This window comes from Pygoscelis adeliae, unplaced genomic scaffold, assembly GCF_000699105.1.
Source record: "Pygoscelis adeliae isolate BGI_AS28 unplaced genomic scaffold, ASM69910v1 Scaffold32, whole genome shotgun sequence".
Classification (NCBI taxonomy): Eukaryota; Metazoa; Chordata; class Aves; order Sphenisciformes; family Spheniscidae; genus Pygoscelis; species Pygoscelis adeliae.
The window spans coordinates 2,088,274-2,108,988 of NW_008824368.1; the positions used below are offsets into that span (position 1 = coordinate 2,088,274).

The 20,715-nt window shown below is 40.8% G+C and overlaps 1 protein-coding gene across 1 annotated transcript; it reads right to left on the minus strand.

The window, feature by feature from the left end:
- Positions 1-361: 361 nt before the first annotated feature.
- On the minus strand, positions 362-19,587 carry SERPINE3 (serpin peptidase inhibitor, clade E (nexin, plasminogen activator inhibitor type 1), member 3). The gene is made up of 7 exons (XM_009319974.1): positions 19,329-19,587; positions 14,291-14,524; positions 12,796-12,993; positions 7,370-7,568; positions 6,216-6,316; positions 2,935-3,021; positions 362-489 (listed from the first exon to the last, which is right to left on the minus strand). Exons 1-7 carry the CDS (start codon positions 19,585-19,587, stop codon positions 362-364), a joined length of 1,206 nt encoding a protein of 401 aa, XP_009318249.1.
- Positions 19,588-20,715: the final 1,128 nt, after the last annotated feature.

Consider the following 20,715-nt stretch of genomic DNA (forward strand, 5'->3'; position numbering starts at 1 on the left):
GGGAAAGACTTACATTTTAACTTCTTCAGATGTTAATCCAGCTGATCCAGCCCATTTTTAACTTGAATTGCCTTGTGGAGGTCAGTCCCTAATCCTGGGGCACTTAAGATCTATAAGATCTTTGTAGTGCCTATAATTATGGTAGAAATCTTTTTGAGCACATACTGCATATATATATATATATAGAAGAGACTAATCTGGCTTCCCTGACTTCTGTGACTGTCATGCATTCTTTTTAAAGAAATTAAACTGTATTCTTTATGCTTTAAAAACCCTAAACCCACTGTTTCCACGGTTGTTGGAATTTCCTGGACTGAAGAACGGCACGTTATTTACAAAGAACTTGTTACTGATTTCAGTGCTACTTGTGAAGGATTCTGCTACTGAAACGGAGAGCATGCGTACCTGTGTTGGCTTGCCTCAGGAAAAATGTGAAAGGTCTGTCTGCTTTGAAAATAGGCGTTCGAGATCTTTTTAGTAATACCATTGCTGTAATGCAACAAAGAAAACATTAGTAAAATGTGTCCATTTTCATTCCATCTTCTGTACAGCGCCCTCAAGCTCTGGTGTTTAGTACCTTGAGTTTTGAGTTGCTCCTCTGCTTTAAGAATAAAACAACAATTTTATCCAACAGTGAAATTGGTCTGGGTGAATGAAAAAGTCAAATGTTGAGAGACTACATGCAGGCGATTCGTGTGTATTTCGTTGCTGAAGTGAGTCTGTCTGGCTTTGGATTTCAAAGGTAATATGATTTTTGTTGTTATCACAGCCCTAACTCTGCTGAAGTCATACCGTGCTATTGCCTAACCCGTTAGCCAATTCCTAGCTATACTGTTCTGGTAAAAAAGCTAAGCAAGGCACAAATGTAGTCCCTTTTCTAAATGGGAGACAAACAGCAGAGAAATATCTACATCATCTTGGAATTTCTCTGTCAGAGCTCTCAACAAAACCTAAGTATCCTCAATCTCAATTTTTGACTGTCCTTCCCCTCTCTGGTTGTGGGGAGGGGAATTATTAAATAATAATTAAATTATTATTTAATCTAATAATCTAACTATTAGATTAAAGAGTCCTTAAGAATTATGATGGCTCAGCTATTCTTAAAATACAATCTTGTTTAAATAAATTCTTCCTTGTAGCTATATAATATTAAGAATACATTGTCAAAAAAAACAAACCAACAAACAACTAAAAACCCCAGATTTGGATTATTTTTTAATAAGCAATTAAAACAATGGAATTAAATTGAAAATTCAAGTAAGATTCAGTAAAACTAGTTTGAGTGGCACTATTTCAGTGCTCCTAAAAAAAGTGCCTACTTTAGCTTTCAAGCCACCGTGTGACTAGATCCAGAGCTTTAAAAGTAAACAATAAACATAATTATACCTTTTAAAATCAGCTTCTTGGCTTGGTCTGAGTGGAGTTAAGGGAATTTTTGGCATTGGTTTCAGCGGGATAAAGGTCTGATGTCTGATTGCTATTACCCTTAGTCTTTGGTATGTAATTGAAGCCACCTAAAAGCTTTTGTTTTGTATGGGAATTACCAGAAAAATTACTAAAAATATTAATGCCCCAGTGGAGATGAAAATTGTCATAAAATTCAAAATTGTACAGCTCTGCAGAAACGTTAACTTAGTTATGTCAAATTTTCACTGTACATCCACATATGTACAGCACGTGTCTTATTCCGAGTTGTTGCTAGCGGCATACTACGCCAAACCAGGGGTGCTCGGGTTCCTTTTGGCATCGTGACCCTGGGACGTCTGCAGTGCACTTCACAGAGCAGCCCAGCATCCTGGGCACCGCAGCGAGACGCACTGCGGTGCTCTCCCTACATGCCTCTCAGGTTTCTTGCTGAAAGAAAGGAGGGCAAGCAGGAGAAATGGGAGAGACCCAGATCTTGCCCTGACCTGCAGTCAAGGACCACCGGCGTTTGCAGTGTGTGCGCGGAGCCCATCTACAGTCAGCACAGGCCGGGGAAGCAGCAAGGTGAGATGTGGTTACCCATCACCCTTCTGCTGTGCTGATGTTTGAACAGCTTGAGGACATGTTCAGCTTCTGAAGAGCAGCAAGTGGCAGTAATGCCTACGTAATCCACGCAGGGGTCGAGGGCTGCCGCTGCCTTTCACGCTGACTTGTAGCATCTCTGGAGCATCTGAGGCTTCCGAAAGCGAAACAAAAAAGCACAGGCCGCCTTTGATAAAGCTTATGTGGCAAAAGTAAAAAGAAAAATGGGGATTGCACAGCTCAGTTAATTTCAGTTCCCCTGTTTTATGTAAGCTGTGATGCAGGATTTCTATTGAGATGTCATTCAGCTTATGAAGGTCATTTGTTGACTCTCTAGTCCATAGCTGAGATTTTACTCCAAATCTCCCCACTCAGTCAGCCCCAGCTTCTCACTTGGAAATGATCTGTTAGCAGAAACTACTGCAGATAAAGGTCACACCTCAAAGTATGTAAGAAACAAGCCTGTCTTCATCTTCACGAAGACAAAACTTTCCCATCATGACCTTCAATGCTACCAAAGAGATAATCTTCAAAAAACAAACCCCATAATGGTTCAGGAGCTATGGACAAAACATTAGTAACCTTTTTTTGTTCTTTGCTTTTATGATCTGAGCAAACAGATTTGACCAACAGAAAAAGCAGCAGTTTATTTTCTTAAACTGGACTTTCCCTGGGCTGGTAAAGCTGGTTTTCACTTGAGTCTTTATATCTTAGTCTAAGACCAAACATGGAAAGGGAAGAGTTTTAAGAGTTCTTATGAACAATTACAAAGGTAAAATGGAAGTGTGTTAAATGTAAAAGTTTAAATTTAGGTTAGGCGTACATTTAAATGCTACCATGCTTTTTTTTTTTAAATAAAAGACTACTAGTTGTTTCTGTAGTGATAATCTTCAGAACTGAAAAGTAAAGTTTGTATATTTGATTTACCTGTAGCTCCTGACGCCTTTGTACCATCTTCTGTTACTTCAATCTCTGCTTTGTGAATAGCTTCTGAAATATAAAGACTACCTTGCTCTGCAAAAAAACCCAGAAACTAATATTAATAGTTATTTTCTGAATTCCATTGCAAACACAATTTTTTTTTTCTTAATTCAGAATGCTTTTACCTTTTTTCTGCAGGATCTAAGGATGACAGTAACGGTTACGTATTTCACCTGGGCAGCTAATTCAATGACAGCATACTGAATACAGTACATGTCACCTTATTAGCTTTTCTTCTGTTGCAAGTTCCTTCCGTTGGTTCCTTCACCACGTCATGTTTGGAAAGACAGCACAGTATAAACCTGCCTTTCAATTGCTTTTTCTGTATCTGGCTTCCACGTTAGAAGATCCTCAGTTCTAATTTTGACTCAGCCTCTGATTTTTCATGCGTGTGCCTAATATGGATGAGCATAGACAGTCTGAACATCTAAGCTAGCTTAATATTAAGGACTTTTTAGCTCAGCACGTAGCTGAGATAGTACGAATACATATTGGCTTTTGGGCCAGTGTGACCTTATATGCAGGCAACTTGGAGAATAAGCTAAAACGTTCATGTGTCTTGAATCTATCTTGCCTGAACATGTCCTTTGTCAGAGCGCAGCTTGCTTGATGGCCCAGGTGCCTCTGACTTCTACGTGAAATGTGGATCCTGCTTTCAGACAAGCAGTGAAGTTCTTAAGAAAGAATCACTACTGTGAATGCAAAGTTGGAATATTTTTCTGCTTAAAGGCATTTCTGCTATTGACTTCTCATGATTCAGATTTGCTTTCTAATCCTGGGGGAGGGGGAACGACAAGATTTTGACTGTGTTTGTATCGGTGTAAACCTGGAAGAGCTGTGAGGTGTCCTCGCATTTCTGCTGATGGAGCCAGCTGCAATCTGGCCCATTTCCACTGATGTCCAGTGGTGGGAGTTGGGCTCAGGCTACAGAAGAACATTGCTTTGACACAACATAGGAACATCTTTAAAGTGAGATAACACATGAGGAAGGCGACATTGGGTTACTTCAGTCTAGGGAAGACAGCGTGTCTCAGATCTCTGTACTGCTGACAGAGGGAGGCAGTTCCCTTGCCAGCGTGGGTAGGAATGCACACATTTGACTGCCTTGACTACAGAGGGACTTTTCAGGGAGCCTTAAGTCACCATTGTGAATACCCTCTTCTCCCTCATTTCTACCCATGTTTACCTCTTCCTTCATCTTTATGACTGTTTTCCCGCTATATGAACGACAGTAGACTGAATGCTGAATGGGAATTACCAGTTTGAGAGGTCTCCCAGGTTGTGGTGGAAAGCAAGGTTACATGGTGAGAGTAGAAACTAATTTGAACGGTGAATGAATACTGGATCGAGGAACTAGTGGAAGGGAAACTGCAGAAAAACCAAGGAAGAAGCGATGGGACTGTGACATAAAATGGAGCTCAGAAAAAAATTAATTTCAGAAGGATACCAGGGAGAGTGTTACAAGTCTGCTTCTCCCCAGCTGACTGCAGAGGGCAGAAAGTGGGGAAGGTTGTGAAGTTTTTTCTTTCTTGTCTGAATATAAGGACCAAGTCTGACATATAGGTGAAAACAGGGAAATACTAAAAGAGCGTTTTATCTGTTTCTATCTGAATTTTGTCCAGTCAAAAGTCTGGGATGGAAACAAGCAAGACAAAACTGGGGAGAGGCAGAATTTTTTTAATTAGATAAATCTAACATATTTTGGAGGGAAAAAAAAATAGAAGCTTTCAGGCATAAAAAAGCTATTCGAGGTCTGAAATGAAGTAACACATTTGTTTGCTAAATGTGATCTGAGAGTAAATATTCTGAAGATTACGGCTTCTGCTTCACATGGAAGTGGAACTGAAAACTTACCTGTTCATTTTCCAACTGTATCTATTGGTTAAATGAAAGATAAACTTTGCTTATAAACTCTGCCTCACGTAACTCTTAGACCATCATGGCTATAACCCTACTATTACAATATATAGCTGAGTAGTGTAAGAGTAGAACTGCAAAGGGCCTCAACATATCCTTTAATCCATAACCCCACCACAGGCAGGATCCAACACTTCTACAAGCCTTACCCTGTATGACATGAAGCAGAAAGCCACCAAGTTGCATAGGAAAGAAGCTGCTAAATGAGATCATTTATGATGGTGTTCATTTCCTCAAAGTATTTATTTTATTTAAATAGATGTTAACTTTATAAAATGCATCCTTGTGCACTTTATCACTATATTAACATTTGTTTGCAATAAACAAAGCAGCAGGTTTTAACAAATAAGTGGACAGTAACTATTTTTAACGTGCATCTCTGCAGTCTGAGATATGTACTGCAATAAAAAAATGCTATGTTCAGTTTTAAAAGGGATATTAAAAAACCCCATAAGTAATGCGCCTTCTGAGGTTCATCCCAGAAAAGCAACTTTTCTGTAAAAGCAGGTTCGTCTAAATTGGAGGAATTTCTTGTTGTCATACCTCCATTTATTTACTGACACACCAAGAATTGCATGAACTCTCTGCATCTCTAGGAGCAGCTACCACTCTGAGTCTTTGCTATGAGAAGAAATTACTAAATTGAAATAATTTTTGTTGCTGAAAGTAGTAAAAAAAAAAAAAAGTAATTTGGATTATTTTAGCACTTAAATAGGGATAAAAATTTTCCAAGGAGCTGGATAATTTCAGACTTCCAAAACCAAGACAGTTTACAATCATAACACTAGTATTTTAGCAAAGGGAAGGTATAATTTAGTCCACTGGTGACTGGATTAGCAAGACAACATAACACGGGCATATGCCAATATTGTTTGCACCAATATTTTTTGTGGTGTCAGGAGTTGGAATACCGACTTGTTGGACCAGCATCCCTAACTGTTAAATGACTATTTAAAAACACAAATAGGAATGCAAGTTTTACTCAAGTATCCTAAATTTCTGAATAAATAACCATTTTCCAGGCCTACGCTGTCTTCACAGTTTTAATCTTAAAGAAGGGGGAGGGGGGGGAAAAAAAACAAACACCACAACAACCCTGTCCCTTTCAGATTCCTCTTTCCTACAAAACAACAGCTCAAAATACAATTGCCAGTAATAAAGTAGAACAGTTGAGTGTGAGTTGTATTTTAGTTTCACAGAGGAAGAAGTACAATCAATTCAGAAGGCCCAGGCCTATGGAATCATTCAAATGTTAAAGAGTCTACAACTATTGGGTCAGTGGTCATTTTTTATTCAGTCAAGCCTCTTACCTGAAATACCTTTAAAATTAGCAGTGATGGGATCAAATGCATCTCTAATTCCCAAGGCAGAAAAAACTGTCTTTAGGTCAAAAAGGCTTTGAATACTGAACCTGAAATTAATATGATAGATTTTATTTAAATGTGGCATTCATAGTTTCATAGAGCTAAAAGGTGGAACAGATGCAATTTATTTCAAGCCTTTGCATTTCATCCATCTATTTCTGTATGAGCCCATGCCTTCCATCTGATTAAGTGTACTTTGCAGAAAAGCGACTCATTTTCACCTGAAGACGTTAACGGAAGGAATCCCTCACCTCCATCTATTGCAATCATACAGCCTCTCAGTCTTCTTGACACATGAACTCTGTATTTCCCCAAGTGTCCTCTTTTAACAATCTTTTTGGCTGTAGCAAAGGGCCCTTTGAAACATTTGCAAAAGATTAGCTTGGAGAAAAAGAATATTAACGTACAAACTGTTTTCCAGCGCTTCGTTAAGGTGGGGAATGTATTGTAAGAGATGTGTAATGAAGCCCTTCCATGCTGATCCATACAATAGGTACAGCCACAAAAGGCCCTCCTGCACCTGGTTCCTCCTGCTATGCAATTTCATTTGAATAAATGACAAGAAACTACCTCCAGCATGTGTGCATTTGCTAGCAACAGCGAATGACTAATGTGGAAAACGGATGCCTGAAACTTGCTTTTTGCACAGAAAGATGGGTATGACTGGTGGGGGCCCCAAGTTCTTTGTAGTATACTAGTAAGTTGTAAAAATAAGCTATTGCATTTTTTTTAAAGGTTATATATTTACTCTTCCTTAAGCAAAGAGAAAAATGGAGTGTGGGAAAGGGCCAGGAACATTTATCTCTTTTTAGATCTTTAAAGGATCGTTATATCCCAAACAAATTTTAAGTAAAAGCTGTAGGATCAACTGAAATACTTAGTTTTTAAAACCGTATAGAGCATACCAGAAAGTTTTGGCATTCCCAGCTCACCTCTTCATAGCTTAAGAAAGGGTCAGAGCTTTTCTGATCATGTGACGAATAACAAAAGTGAAAGTATCTCATTTGATTTTGTCTCACACATTGCTTGTGTCAGCACTATCACACAAAATTCTAACAACTGAAGTAGTGAAGCGGTTTTGCAGTATTAATATTGCTTACCTAGGTAGAAAAATGTCCATCTTCGTTCTCTTTAAGCTGTTGGCCCAGAGGGTTATGGTTTTGGCAGAAAGGTGAGACTCAATCTGGGACAAATGTGTTCTTTTGTGGCTGGGAAGCACTAGGAACATGCTGAGTTTCTCCCCCAAGTAGGGTAACTCGACCACGCTGAAAGCTTCCAGAGCTGCAGTCTGGAATTGTCCTGTAGGTGGGGAAACATAGATCTTATTTCATCATTCAAGTGGGGAAAAAAAAAACCAAAATCCACAACCCAAGCCTGGGTCAGCAGACTGTTCAGAACAGCAGCGATGGGATGTAAGGGGTTGTCTCTAGCGCATGGGCTCTGGCAGCCAGCTCAGGTTGCTCTTAACTCACAACAGTGGCTCATCTGAACAGAGCCGATTATGTGATATGTGTGTATATATATATATCTATCTTCGCAGAAAAATGCCAATGACAGTAATAGTACCTGAAGCACCATCTCAACAGAGCATGGATATTCTATTACTTTCTCATATAGTAGCTGTCCTCCTTGCTCAGAGCTTAAAAAACATTACGGAGGCAAGGACAGTAACTTTATGGTGACTGTTCCTGCAATGCTTGTTCTTTGAATAAACTTACAATTTTCTAATATCTTTCACTAAAAATTCACTACTGATAGAAATTACAAAAACAAAATTAAGAGTGTCCTATTAAATTAACTGAAACCTACTTTGCCTCCTGTTTCCATCTTTACTACATTTAAAAATCAGTTTTAATCTTATTTCAAGAAACAAATAGTTACGTTAAACAATAAAGTAGTTAGGCTTATGCTTATTTAAGCACCAAATTTCTTATTTTTGAAAATCTAAAACATATCAAAATCAGATGAAGGTTATAAAAACTAGTCTCAAAAGTAAAAGCTGGTGGGCTTCTGAACTTGTAATTAGTCATGCAAGAATTTGTAACAGCCATTTAAAAGTTGCATTTTAATTCCATATTTCAATGGACAATTAGTCCAACGGACTCAGTTATACAGTAGAAGAGATTCGGTTATCAGTTTTACTTTCTTATTTTTTCATCTGTTAATCCAATAAGTAGCATTTCAGAATCACTCAGCAATAGTCAGCAGGCCGGGAGTTAAATACAAGTTGCAAGCAAATGACTTATTGTTGCCTTTGCCGCAGGCCATCCAAAATACTCCCTCTTCACCCAGCTGTAGTAGTTGTATCTTCAGGGGTAGATACTCACGCTTATTGAGTCAGGGGTTGTAAATAACAGAATGTAGGTAACTCATTTTCGTAAAACCTAAATATTTGCCAATAAATAAGTAGCTACGGGATGTCCCAAATGTTTAGTATACAACATTTGTTAGTTTTGCAGATCTGGATTAGATAGGATTCATTAAGTGTTGATTATTCTGCTAGATTAAATTTTAGGCTCTTGGATTAGCCCTCCTGCCATGCAACGCAGAGAAGGAATTGCGCTGTTAAAACCACCTCCCACCACATGGATCGCTTTGCCGAGAAAAGACCTTCTGGTTTGTAACGTGCAAGAAGGGAAGATTTACGTTGGTGGTGCGCTGGTCATGAGTGGTTTAATTTGTGGGCATGCTGATATGTCGAAGTCAGCACGTTGTGCACAAAGGTTATACAGTCCTTATTTGTTAATTAGAAAGAAAATCAAAGACTTGAGATTATTGAGTCAGAACATTTAGCGTTCCTAACTTGAGCTGATTTTGAGCATCCCATAAAGATTATATATGCTAAATCAGTATTCAAATATAGTTAACAAATTGCATGGAAAAATGAATATATGTAGAATAGCTGCAGTGTTTAAAAGGCACGTGTAAACAGTAATGTTGACATTTTCTTAGAGCAGTGTTAATTGTCCCCAGGTTGATTTGTTCTGCATGGCCATGCAACAAGGATAAACAGTGTTGTAAATGCTGAGATCGATAACAGGCCACAGCTAATCTTTCTCGCTCTGTGTTTTGTATCCTGAAGGTAGACAGCTGCTATCATTTAATAATGAAGGAAAGTTATCTCCTGCCTCTGTTTTTCTGTAGTAAACCTGCCTTTTGTATTAATTTCAAACTGATTTGTTAGAAATGTTTATATCATTTCTAGTGACAAAGACTGAATTGGCCCTATCAAATCTGACAATCAGCAAATTTTAAATGATCCCTCTCATTTCGACTTTCTTCCAGCCGCAGAGACCTCACACATTTCAGACTGTATGAAAAGGTAATCCCGGTATTTTGGTTAACTTTCCTTTTCTGGGCAAATATTTAACACCCCAGCTACCTACTTAAGGACGATAGGATGGTGTTCTTGTGTTTAGGCAAACGGTCAGACAAGCATGACTAACGTTTTCACATTAAGTTTGCAAGAGCTCAGGAGCAAATATATGGTCAGTCAACGCAGCTCAGCTGCTGAATTTCTGATCACTGGTCTTTACCCAAGATGTCCACTTGTATAAGCACTGGCAGCCCCCTGCTTTCCGTCATTTTAGACCTCTCGTTTCTTTATCTCACTCTACTGAAAAAGAAAGTTCAGAGAAAAGGTCTGTTCCTGAGATAATAGATGTGTGTTAGTCCCAAGAAACCTGTTTGTTTACCTGAGTAGCTTGCAAAGCAATGGAGGATGAGGCTATTCCAGACATCATGAGTAGCGAAGTCCCTGCAGTGAGCTGGTGATACAAAATCACCTAGGGCTGAAAGATCACGAGTTCATGTAGTAGTTTATGTCACTCAACAATGAGGATGATAAGGTGTAGGGTTTTGGAAAGGAAAACTCTGCACTCCTCAGTAAAGTCAATTAACTTATAGAAGATTCAAACGTAAAGAAGACGGGAGTGCTCCAAGTCAGAGGTGTGAGTGCACTCAGGAGCTGGCAGTCCCAGCAGGAGGAAGAAGTGTGGTGGACACACCATGTATGTCCTGGAAGAAGAAACACTGCAAAGAAAGACGCAACAGTAAGGACAAACTTGCAAAGAGCAGAAAATGTGATTCCTTAGCCAGCTGAATTACGGTTCAGAGATAAAAAGGCATAGAAATAACGAGCTGCCAACTGCCTGCTTGATGTGACTGTTGCACAGAAAAGGAAAATGTTATAGCCATAAAAACAAGAGAAAAAGGAAGAAAGAATGGTGCTGCTGAACACTGTGAATTAATTTTTTTTTTAGATTCATCCCAATTATTAGCTGAAACTGATGGGAAAGAAATAATCTGATGATATAGCAAAGGATAATGGTGAGGTTCCTGATGGAAATGAGGAAAGAACAGGAGGTATTACACCACCAGAGACAGAAACAAAGTTTACACTACTTGAGAGAGACAAATAATAATCTGGGGCCTGGATGATCACCACCCCAGAATATGAAAAGAGCTTGGATGTGGAATTGTAAATGGGTCAGCAAAGATTTTTAACAGACTGTAGATTAAGTTGTTTCCCATGACTGGAAAACAGGAGTACATTTATAAGGAAAAAGAAAGTAGTCTGGGAAATTTTAGGTCTTTGAAAAGTTCTAGAACATACTCTGGAGAAAAGAGTAATCAAATCACAGAGGGGAAATAGAAAGTGAGATAATTTGCAATATCAGGTAGACCCTAGCAAACAAAACTATAAGCTTTTTTGACTTGATAACTAATTTGATAAAAAGGCATAGATCCAGCCATCTAGTTTTAAGTAAAACGTTAAACATACTTTCACTATAGGGCCCTGAAGATTTCTGGCCCTATTTACAGGTAGAAGTGATGGCAATTAGAGCAAGAAATGAAAGGCAACAAGCAGCCACTTGAAGGGGAAACTACAGTGAGCTAAGTTAAAAGAGGGGCTCCCTGGTTGAAAAGAGGTTACCAGCAGCTTTCCAAAGTATTGCCAACACTCAGGACTTTCATCAAAGACAAACAGTGAGGTTACCATGATGACTGGAGTGGTGGATATCAGATGATGGTTCAAAAACACACAAAAAAGGTATGTACCTGTGGAGTTTTCCCTCCCCTTGATTTACCTAGGACTCATCAGCTGGAAAAAAATGGAGAAAGAAAAAAGGCCCAGGTGGGGTCAACCTTGAGTAACCACCCTGAGCTGATTCTGCGGTGCACTAGGCAAGGTATTTTTAGCAAGTTGTAGAAATACTAAGAACATTTTATTGAGCATGTATGTGGCCTCATTAAAAGTATTATGTACATTCCTGGTCATTTATTTTCAAGAAAGATTAATTTAAATTGGAAAAGTGCAGAAAAGGACTAGCAGAGAATTGGAGTATCTGTTTTTTGAATAGTTTAGAAGAGCCTGGCATCTTCACCTTAGCTAACAGGAAATTGAGAAGCAGCTTGGTGACTCACAAATATATTTGGGAGTAAATATCAAAGCTGAAGAGAAACTATTTAACTTAAAGGATAAAGCTGGCATGATGCTAAGAGATATAAATTGGTCTTGAAAAAATTTAGACTTGGAATTAAGAAGGTTTTTACCTGAGTGCAGTTCTGAAATTTAGGGTAGAAGGGAAAGGAGCTTTTTATATTTTGAAAGAGATTGTAGAGCTAAATGGCAGAATTCCTGGTGGTAGAAAATTAAGCCTACAGTGTGAGTCCTTCTGTCAGCAACCCACATACTCCAAGCCTTTGAAAGGAGCATACCCTGTATTCATATATTATACAAATAAAAGTTTGACCTATATTTATACTGTTTTAAGCCCATGCTGAGATCATCCACTGATTGGGTATAAGGGCCATGAAAATTTCTCTCCTCTTTGTTCCAGAATTTGGCCCTGAAGATTTGCAGTTTTACCCTAAGGCCTTGGAGAAAGGCTGTGGCCAGAGACAGGAGGGATGGGTGTGCAGTGCTGGTGCTCCCAGTGATACTATCCTCTCTCCGGTGCTCACACACTCAAGGGACAAACAGTGATTAGGCTGATGGGCCAGGAAATTTCTTAGCCACCCCACAAATCAAATTGGTAGGGGCTTGATACTGTTTTAGTCTTAACTGCCCCTCTGTCATGGGGTCAGATGTGTTTCCTACGGTCCTCCCTTCCTAGGCAGCTTCATTTGACAAGCTCCATGCTATTGCAAAGGACTTTGTATACTGCGCTACCCTCAGTCTCTCCTGTTCCCTTCTCCTGGCACATTATCTTGGTGCCTTTCAGTTGTTTGCTACAGCTGGCAAGTTTGTTATGGAGTCCTGGGAGGTGTTGGTCTGTGAGGGATGGGGTATGGACAGTAGATATTTTAGGAACCGTTTTGAACCCAGGATCTGTTTCGTGATTGCCTGGGATTGTAAGGAGTCAATTTGGTCACCCAGGTGGTCTCTTCATTTGGTGGGATTTCTTCTGAGGCTTCTCCAAGCTGGGAAAATAACACATCTTAGTGCAGTAGCTGTGGAAATTAAATAAATAAAACTGTTCCATGTTGTACAATAGAGCACATCTGGATCAAGGACAGTTACCGTAGTTAACTTCGGCTGTGTGATGCATTGTGGGCACTTTCATGGTTGAGCCCTCTGCCGTGGTAAAAGGCAACATCTGGGTATCCAAAACGGAAAACTTCTTTTGCCACATGCTTTTGAAGTACATGGTGCTCACCAGGGAGACCTGGCTGAGTGGTGACCCAGCGCTCTCCAACGGCATGCCACGCACATCCCCATCTGCAAGGAAAAGAGGCGGGGAGGGGCACATGTGCCATCCTACTCGCCCAGGCCTAAGGCCAGGTCTGTGTGAGTAAATAAAGCAAGTTGGGACTGCTCTCCGGCCCTAAGAGCAAGAGGCACAACTCACAAGGCACTGTTAAACCCTCTACCTTCCCCTCCCAACTTGTACGTGGACCTCATCGGGGTTGCCTGTTGATCCATGCTCTCCCCAGAACTGAGCTCGAGTTGATCAATGTTGAGGTCCAAAGTTCTGCCAGGACTATGCTACTCGCTGAACAGCATGGATGACAGCAGCCCAGTGCTCAGCACCATGCCCTGGCCCTAACTGGTTTTCTAGCTTAAATGTGCCCACAAGTATCTTGTAGTGGTTCATCATTAGCACCAGAAATCCCTCATGAAATGGATTCATGATTACAGACTGCTTTATGAAGTAACTAAGTCAACTGAAGCTCATATTCTAATTCTCCCCCTCTCCTATTTACTTGGCAGTTCAACTGATCCTGCTTTGGGTATCTCAAAGATTTTTGAAAGTGTGATCCGCTTTGAATTCATCGATACGCATGTGAGCACTACAATATGAACTCCCATTTTAGTACCTGCTTCTAGAGCAATACTTTTCTATCATGAAGCTGGATCACTTATTACAGTTCATTTGAGAAGGATAGAATTTTTTTTCAATAGTAGCTTTAATGTGTGTGTTTAACATCACCTTACATGTTGATGGCCAAATTAACACTCAAGTAACTTAAGTTGATGGGACAAATCAGAGATTGATTTGCTCTGCTGCTTCTAAGGGCTTGCTTTTTCAATTATTTTTTCATTAACACAGAACTTAATTTCATTATTTTTCTTGCTTGTGTGGAAAGTAAATTCTTTTTATATCCCCTTTTGACTTTTTAAACTGAGAGTCTGCTGAGCTTACGGCCCTGTGTGCTCCCCACAGCAGCATGAAAGCATTCAATGCAGTGAACTCGGTCCCTGGGGAGTTTGGCTGCTCCTCATTAAAACTGAAAACACTGCAAAGGGTTGCCATTTTAAAAATTAGAGGAACAAGGCCAAGTGGTTACCAGCTTGATACTGCAAACTTATACTCACAGATTCAGACCTATTCCAGCTCTTTCCTCACATTAAAAATGAGCATCAGCACAAGAATTAGATTCCCTAGCTCTCAGCCTTGGTTTGGACAACACGGAGTGTGGCAAGAAGCTTCATACTTGGTTAAATGCAATTTCACTCATTACTCTTATTTTACATTTTATTCATGTGCAGTCATTCTCATGGGTTGTTACGTTACCTCCAAGGTTACCGGTGATCCATTCCTGTATTTGGGCTGCGGTTTTGTTGGGGTCAGTGAAGTTGGTTTGCTGCAGGCTGCTGTTTGCCCAGCGTGCAGCACGTGCAGTGAAGTGGGGCGAGAGCTGCACGCCAGCGTCCACGAAGAAGGAACACGCCAGCTGAACCAGAGTGCCTTGGCTGGAGTCTGTTGCTCCTTCATACACCGTGTGCAAGAAGTCCTGCGCACTTTGATCTGCCAGGCAAGAGAGAGGGAAAAACCGCAATTATGTTTTTTTGTCTCTGGACACTGGAACGTGTCCAGAGAAGGGCAACGAGGCTGGTGAGGGGTCTGGAGAACAAGTCTTATGAGGAGCGGCTGAGGGAGCTGGGGTTGTTTAGCCTGGAGAAAAGGAGGCTGAGGGGAGACCTCATTGCTCTCTACAACTACCTGAAAGGAGGTTGTAGCGAGGTGGGTGTCGGTCTCTTCTCCCAAGTAACTGGCGAAAGGACGAGAGGAAATGGCCTCAAGTTGTGCCAGGGGAGGTTTAGATTGGATGTAAGGAAAAATTTCTTTATTGAAAGAGTAGTTAAACATTGAACCAGGCTGCCCAGGGAAGTGGTTGAGTCACCATCCCTGGAAGTCTTTAAAAGACGGGTAGATGAGGCGCTTAGGGACATGGTTTAGTGGGCATGGTGTTGTTGGGTTGATGGTTGGACTCGATGATCTTGGAGGTCTCTTCCAACCTTTAATGATTCTATGATTCTATGATTCTATCTTGTTGAGGCTAAGGATAGCAGAGATTGCACCAGGGCTTTGCAGCTCTTAACTCCAGTGCTGACAGTGGTGTCCTCTGAAAGTTAAAGCACTGTAACAACTGAAGCACCCTTGACTTTATGGGGTATTAGTGTCAAGCACTACTGTCAAGGACGGTGACACACTGGGCACAGGAAAGCACTCTTCATGTTGCTGTAGAAATCACTCTAGTGCAGATATGTCAAGCAGCTGATTTCACATCAGGCTCACACCTCTGTGCAAACACAGCTCTTACAGTTCATAAGGTACATTATTTTTTCTTGGGTGCTCTCCAAGTTCCCATTAGTGAGATCTAGCACCTCTGGCTGTGACTGGCTGACCTGCCGATGCTGCAGTACCTCTGTCTCCTTCTCCTGCCATCATCGATGCCACCCATCCCAGGAAAGGCATCTCCCTGACTGCCCCAGGTCTGTCTCTGCTACCCTTGGCCCTTATGTGTTGTTTTCTTTCTTGAAGGATGGTGCCCCAAACTGGCCCAGTATTGCAGATGAGCCCTGGCAGAGCTAAATAGGGCTGATAGGTTGCTTCATGTGTGTTACAAGACACTCTTCTTTTTGTACAATCCACAACAATGTCTGCTTTTTTTTAAAGTACAATTTTATTTCCCATTCAATATTCATTTTTTTAATTCCTAAGAACCCTCAGATCCTTTCCTAAAAACACTATTCTTTGGCTCATTTTTCCCCTATTTGAACGGCTGATTATTCCTTCTAAATGTAGAATTTTGTACTTGTCCTTATTGCATTGTGTCCTATTCACTTCACACATTTCCCGATTTTCCAGGATCCTTTTAAATTCTATTCTGATCTTCCAAAATGCTTGTAGCAATTATGAGCTCAGTGTCATTCAAAAATTCAGTAATGTATTCTCTAGTTTGTTGTCTACTAATGAAAATAGTTGAATAGTGCCCTGGTCTCCTGTTCCTCGGGAGCTCATGGTAGTTCAACAGCGGTGGCTTCTGTGATGGATACAGGGTTGAGGTGTGGGCCCAACAGGAACATGAGTCCTGCAAACTTAGAGGATCTTGTGTTTTTAAAATCACAAAGTTTCTAGCAGGCTCCCCTGGAGGGTGATTTAGCAGCCATTTCTGGCTGTCTTTGTTTTGCTCGCTCTAATGGTTTGTGATGGGATGGTTTATACCGAGGTGACCTCCTGAGGCCTGGGACTTGCACCCAGCCTGAATGATGTTCTTGGGCTCTGTGTCAAATCTCCTCAAACTTCCCGTGTTTGCGGTTCATCCCCTTTCCCATATCCCTTGTGCTTTGGAGAAGATTGCCTACGCCCAGCCAATAAAAGTCTCGTTGAGATTGCCACTTGCCTTTAAGACATTTTCAGCAGGTTCTTCTTTCTATAAATAAGTATTCCGTGAGGACTGGGAAATGTCTGGAGCACTGCTCTTATTCAGCAAGACGTCAGTGCCTCTTGGCTCTGAGGGACCACCAGGACCTTTCTGATTTCCTCACCAAGTGTCCCAATTCCTGTGTGAAGTTTCAGCAGCTCACTGTCGTATACAAATTGCTGGCCACTGTCTCCAAGGCGGGGTCAGTATCATGCCCCTTGCTTCTCCAGGTTGCTGTACTTGGCTCAGGTGCTCCTCTGCCTTGGCCTGAAACCCTGGGGTGCCCTGGCAACTCCAGGTATCTGACTCCTCATGGGCATGGCTGGGCTCACCGTTATGGGCTGGCTGGAAATCTTTGTTTTAACTCAAGGGAGACCTTAGGCAAAGGGAGGAATCACCCGGTTTCCCTAGACGCCTGCGGGTGTAGGCAGTGCTGGAGGGAAGTCAGGCTGGGCTGCCACCTGGGACATGGGTGGTTTGGGGTGGCTAACTGGGGAAGTCCATCCTGCCTGGACCAACCTGTCCCAGGCTGAGCGTCAGGTCAAGGGCAGGATCTCCGTGAACCTCCAGCTGCCAGCCAGGTCATCAGGAGACTTTTACTGCACTGGTTCAGATTCTTGATGGGGTAAAGGGAGAGTTTCATGTCTACCGATTTCTACTACCTGAGAGTCCAGTGCATGTTTTCTGACCTAATAGTGTTCCTTTAATAACCTGCAGGAAGACTAATCACCTACGGGAAGTTTGGTATTAGAATTTAGATCTAGTAATCTTTAAGGGATAAAATATTGAACTCCTTGAACAGATGTCAAGGAAACTCACACGGTCTGAGGTGTAAAGTGCTTTTCTCGTGTGTTTTGCATTAGTGTGGGAGCATTTGGCAAGCTCTCTGGAGGGTGTGAGAAATCAAAGATGGTAAATTGGAAGCAGATGTTAACGTGAGGTGTGGTATCCTGAGCTCATAACTTCAGTCATATCAAAGCGCTTAGCTAACCAAAGTCCTGAATTCTTACTCAGAAAACAGTTCAAAATTGCTTTAAAATACTCTACCATGAATAAAATAAAACAGAAAGGAGAAAGCATTTTAAAGCATGTCATTTTGTCTGTCTAGAGAGACATCCCTTTATACATTGTTTTTCTCAGTACTAGAATGAAGGTGAACAAATCTTCCAAACATTAAAAGAAGATTACAAGTGCATGTAAGAGCGGATTCTCCATGAATAGTGAATGAACCATCAATGTTTTCATTGTTTTCAGCCTGCTAAGGTTTTAACCACATCCTTCGTTATTGTTTAAGACAGGCCAACAGAAACATTAATGCAAACATCTAATGGAAGAAAGGAATTTTATCAGATATGCATATATACGTGATTTGCTTTTACTCATCTGATAGGAAATTTGATCTAAGTTTTTGATTTATTTATTTGATTTAAACCATTTGAGGAAGTGGTTTCCTTCTCTGTCACTGGAAATGTGCTATTATAACCAATAGCAATAGATCCCATCCTACTTTATTTTCACATTCATGCATAGCTCATGTGGCATTCAAGCTCATGTGGCTTGTGCCACAGACAACTAAAATGGAGATAAAATGTCTGCCTGTTATGATCTGCCACATGAGAAGAAGTAAGGCAGCGCAAAAGAGCTAGCAGGTCATTAACAACCTCTGCACTTTGTCACATTTTGTGTGATCTGTGCCTGAATTTCACTGCGCAATATTATTCTTAAGGTTCTTTCTTAACAACTGAGCCCCTAATGACCAGAAGTGTCAAGCAAGGTATAATCCTTGTATGAATTAATGTTGTTTAAAATTACCCTACTGAATTTACAGAAACAGGAGTCTTATAGGCAAGACTTCATTATATCAGCTGCTCATAATATAGATGCACTGTCCTTGTGTCAGTACACGCAGCTGTGTCTGTAGATATCAACCAGAGTTAGCTCTTACTGCTGTGTTGGTTTTGAATACCAATGCTATACAGAATGATAAGGGTGATTAAGGCAGGCTACAGCACAGGATGGTGAAATTGCTGTAGGTTTTATCTTTAGTATTCATACGCTGAAAGTAAATTTTATGCTGAGAAATAGTGGTGTCATGTCTATACATGTCTTGTATGTAAGCTGCAAATTTTGAAGCTTGAGGCAGTCATCTGCTTTTCATAAACATTGTGCCCATAATGTAAAATAGTTTTTGATGTGTGATGTGAGATGGTAGGATAATCCAGAGCTAAAATGAAAACAGCATCCTTAAATTCAGCTGACTTAATGCTGAATTTTAAGACATCTGCCTTTTCCATATCCCTTCCAGATTCCTGGTGAGTTTTATTTTAGCCTGCTTTCAGGGAAAGATGCAATTGCACCATCCATCTGTCAATGTATACCTCTCTCTGCCAGTTTCCTTCTAATAACTTTTCATCTTTTTGGCCAGTTGTAATAACATTAGAAAAAGGTGCAAAGTCTTAAAGATAATTCAATTTCTATAGGTTTCATGAAATTTGTTAATGGGATAGGAGAGAAAACAACTGTCCTCTGCCTGGCACCTCCTCACAGAGGACGCAGGGGAGGCCAGGACACAATGGACACGACGAACCTCTGGGAAACCAGGAGCAATTCTGCCATTCATGGAAGTAGCTTTTCTAGATGTAGTTGTATTTCGGTGCAGTAAAAGTGTAAGCACTGATCAAGAAAAAAGAGGAATAATAACATGTATGAAATGCTCCCTTGAGTTTCCTTTGTCCAGCTGATACCTGGCTATCAAAGATGGAGAAAACACTCTTAAACTACGTCTTGCAGTGAGACAAAAGACAGAAGTTTAGTATGATGTGTGCGATTGCCGTCTCCTTAGTAAAGCTGTGAATTTATTGCAAAATGTAAGACAAGAAGTATTTTTTTTAAGCAGTACATTACCATGAATGTTGTATCCTAGGGCATCCTGCAGCTCCGTAAAGGTATTTCCTTGAGCTCCAAACTGCAGCAGCTCCAAAGAAACAGCCACGCTTGCTGGAGAGACTACCAGATTGGTTCTGTTCTCTGCTTCGGATACATGCCGGTAGAGATTGATGGCAAATTCAGTCTTCAGCTCTTTCAGCTCATCATAGGAGATGCAGTTTGCTTTGGTTAAGCAGCAAGCAGACAGGATAAATGCAGAGAAGAAAATGGGCAACATGAAGGTGAGCTGGGAACACTCTCCACCAGATAATCATACCTGCAATTAATAATACAGATACATTTAGAAAAGCAATAGGCTGAGCTGACAGAGGAACTTTCTCTTTCCATCAGTGTTAAGGTATCAGTTGCAATAGTAATGATCACTGTTAAAATACTTGTCCAGGTCTACCCAGTAACTATTGTCATAAAAAAAAAAAAAAAAGATGTAGGGACATGTTGATGACTCTGTTGACTACCAAGAACCCAGTTTTCCATAATGCTGTACCCATGTAGCATGATTGGCCATTACAGTGCGTGGAGACACAGAGCCCCTCAGTTAAAGGTAGCTACCTGCACGCATGATGGGACACCTTAGTGTGGTCTCCGTGCTGCTGAGCACCCACAGCTCCTTTCTGTCCCCAGCAGAAAGGGGGTCACATCCAGCACTCCCAGAAGGAAGGCCACCCCTTGTGAGGTGCGGGCATATAACTGGGGTCTCCAGGCTGTGGTTTAGATCCAAGTTTGCAAAAGGCTGGCTTCAAATTTCCCCCCCAGATATTCCTTCTATGAAATTTATCCCAGTGAAAAAAGGTTATATTTGCAAAAGCCTCCAGCGGTTGCAGCACAAAATCACTGCTTCGGATTTTTATGGGAAATCAAGCATTGGTCAACGTTATATTAAGAGACACTTAGATTCATATTTAAAGGAATAATTCTAAAATGACAGAATAGCTTTCTTTGCAGAATTTCACCTTTTACATTGTATGCAAGTATATTTTAAAAAATACTGCACCTTCTTTCACTTCAGGATTTCCTACAAATCTTTCTCCATGCCCTTTGCTCTAGAGAGCACCTCTAATGCCTCGTATTTACTCACAGTTAGCTCTGTTAAATTGTCTTGCCTTTCTGTGTCCTTCTGGGTGTCTGAATGGAAGCTGTCTATGTACGTCTTGTCTCCTTCTTTAATAGGTAGTGGAGTAAAGACTAAGTCATGAGACTGCATTTAAAGGGATAGTCAGTGATCAGAGTCTCTGTCGGCGATGTCTGTACCACTCTGTCCAAATTCCTGTAGGCTACAAGCTCTATGGAGAGCCAGGCAAAGCAGCATGCCACTGACCAGCAAATCCAAGGCAAGGAACAAAAAGGT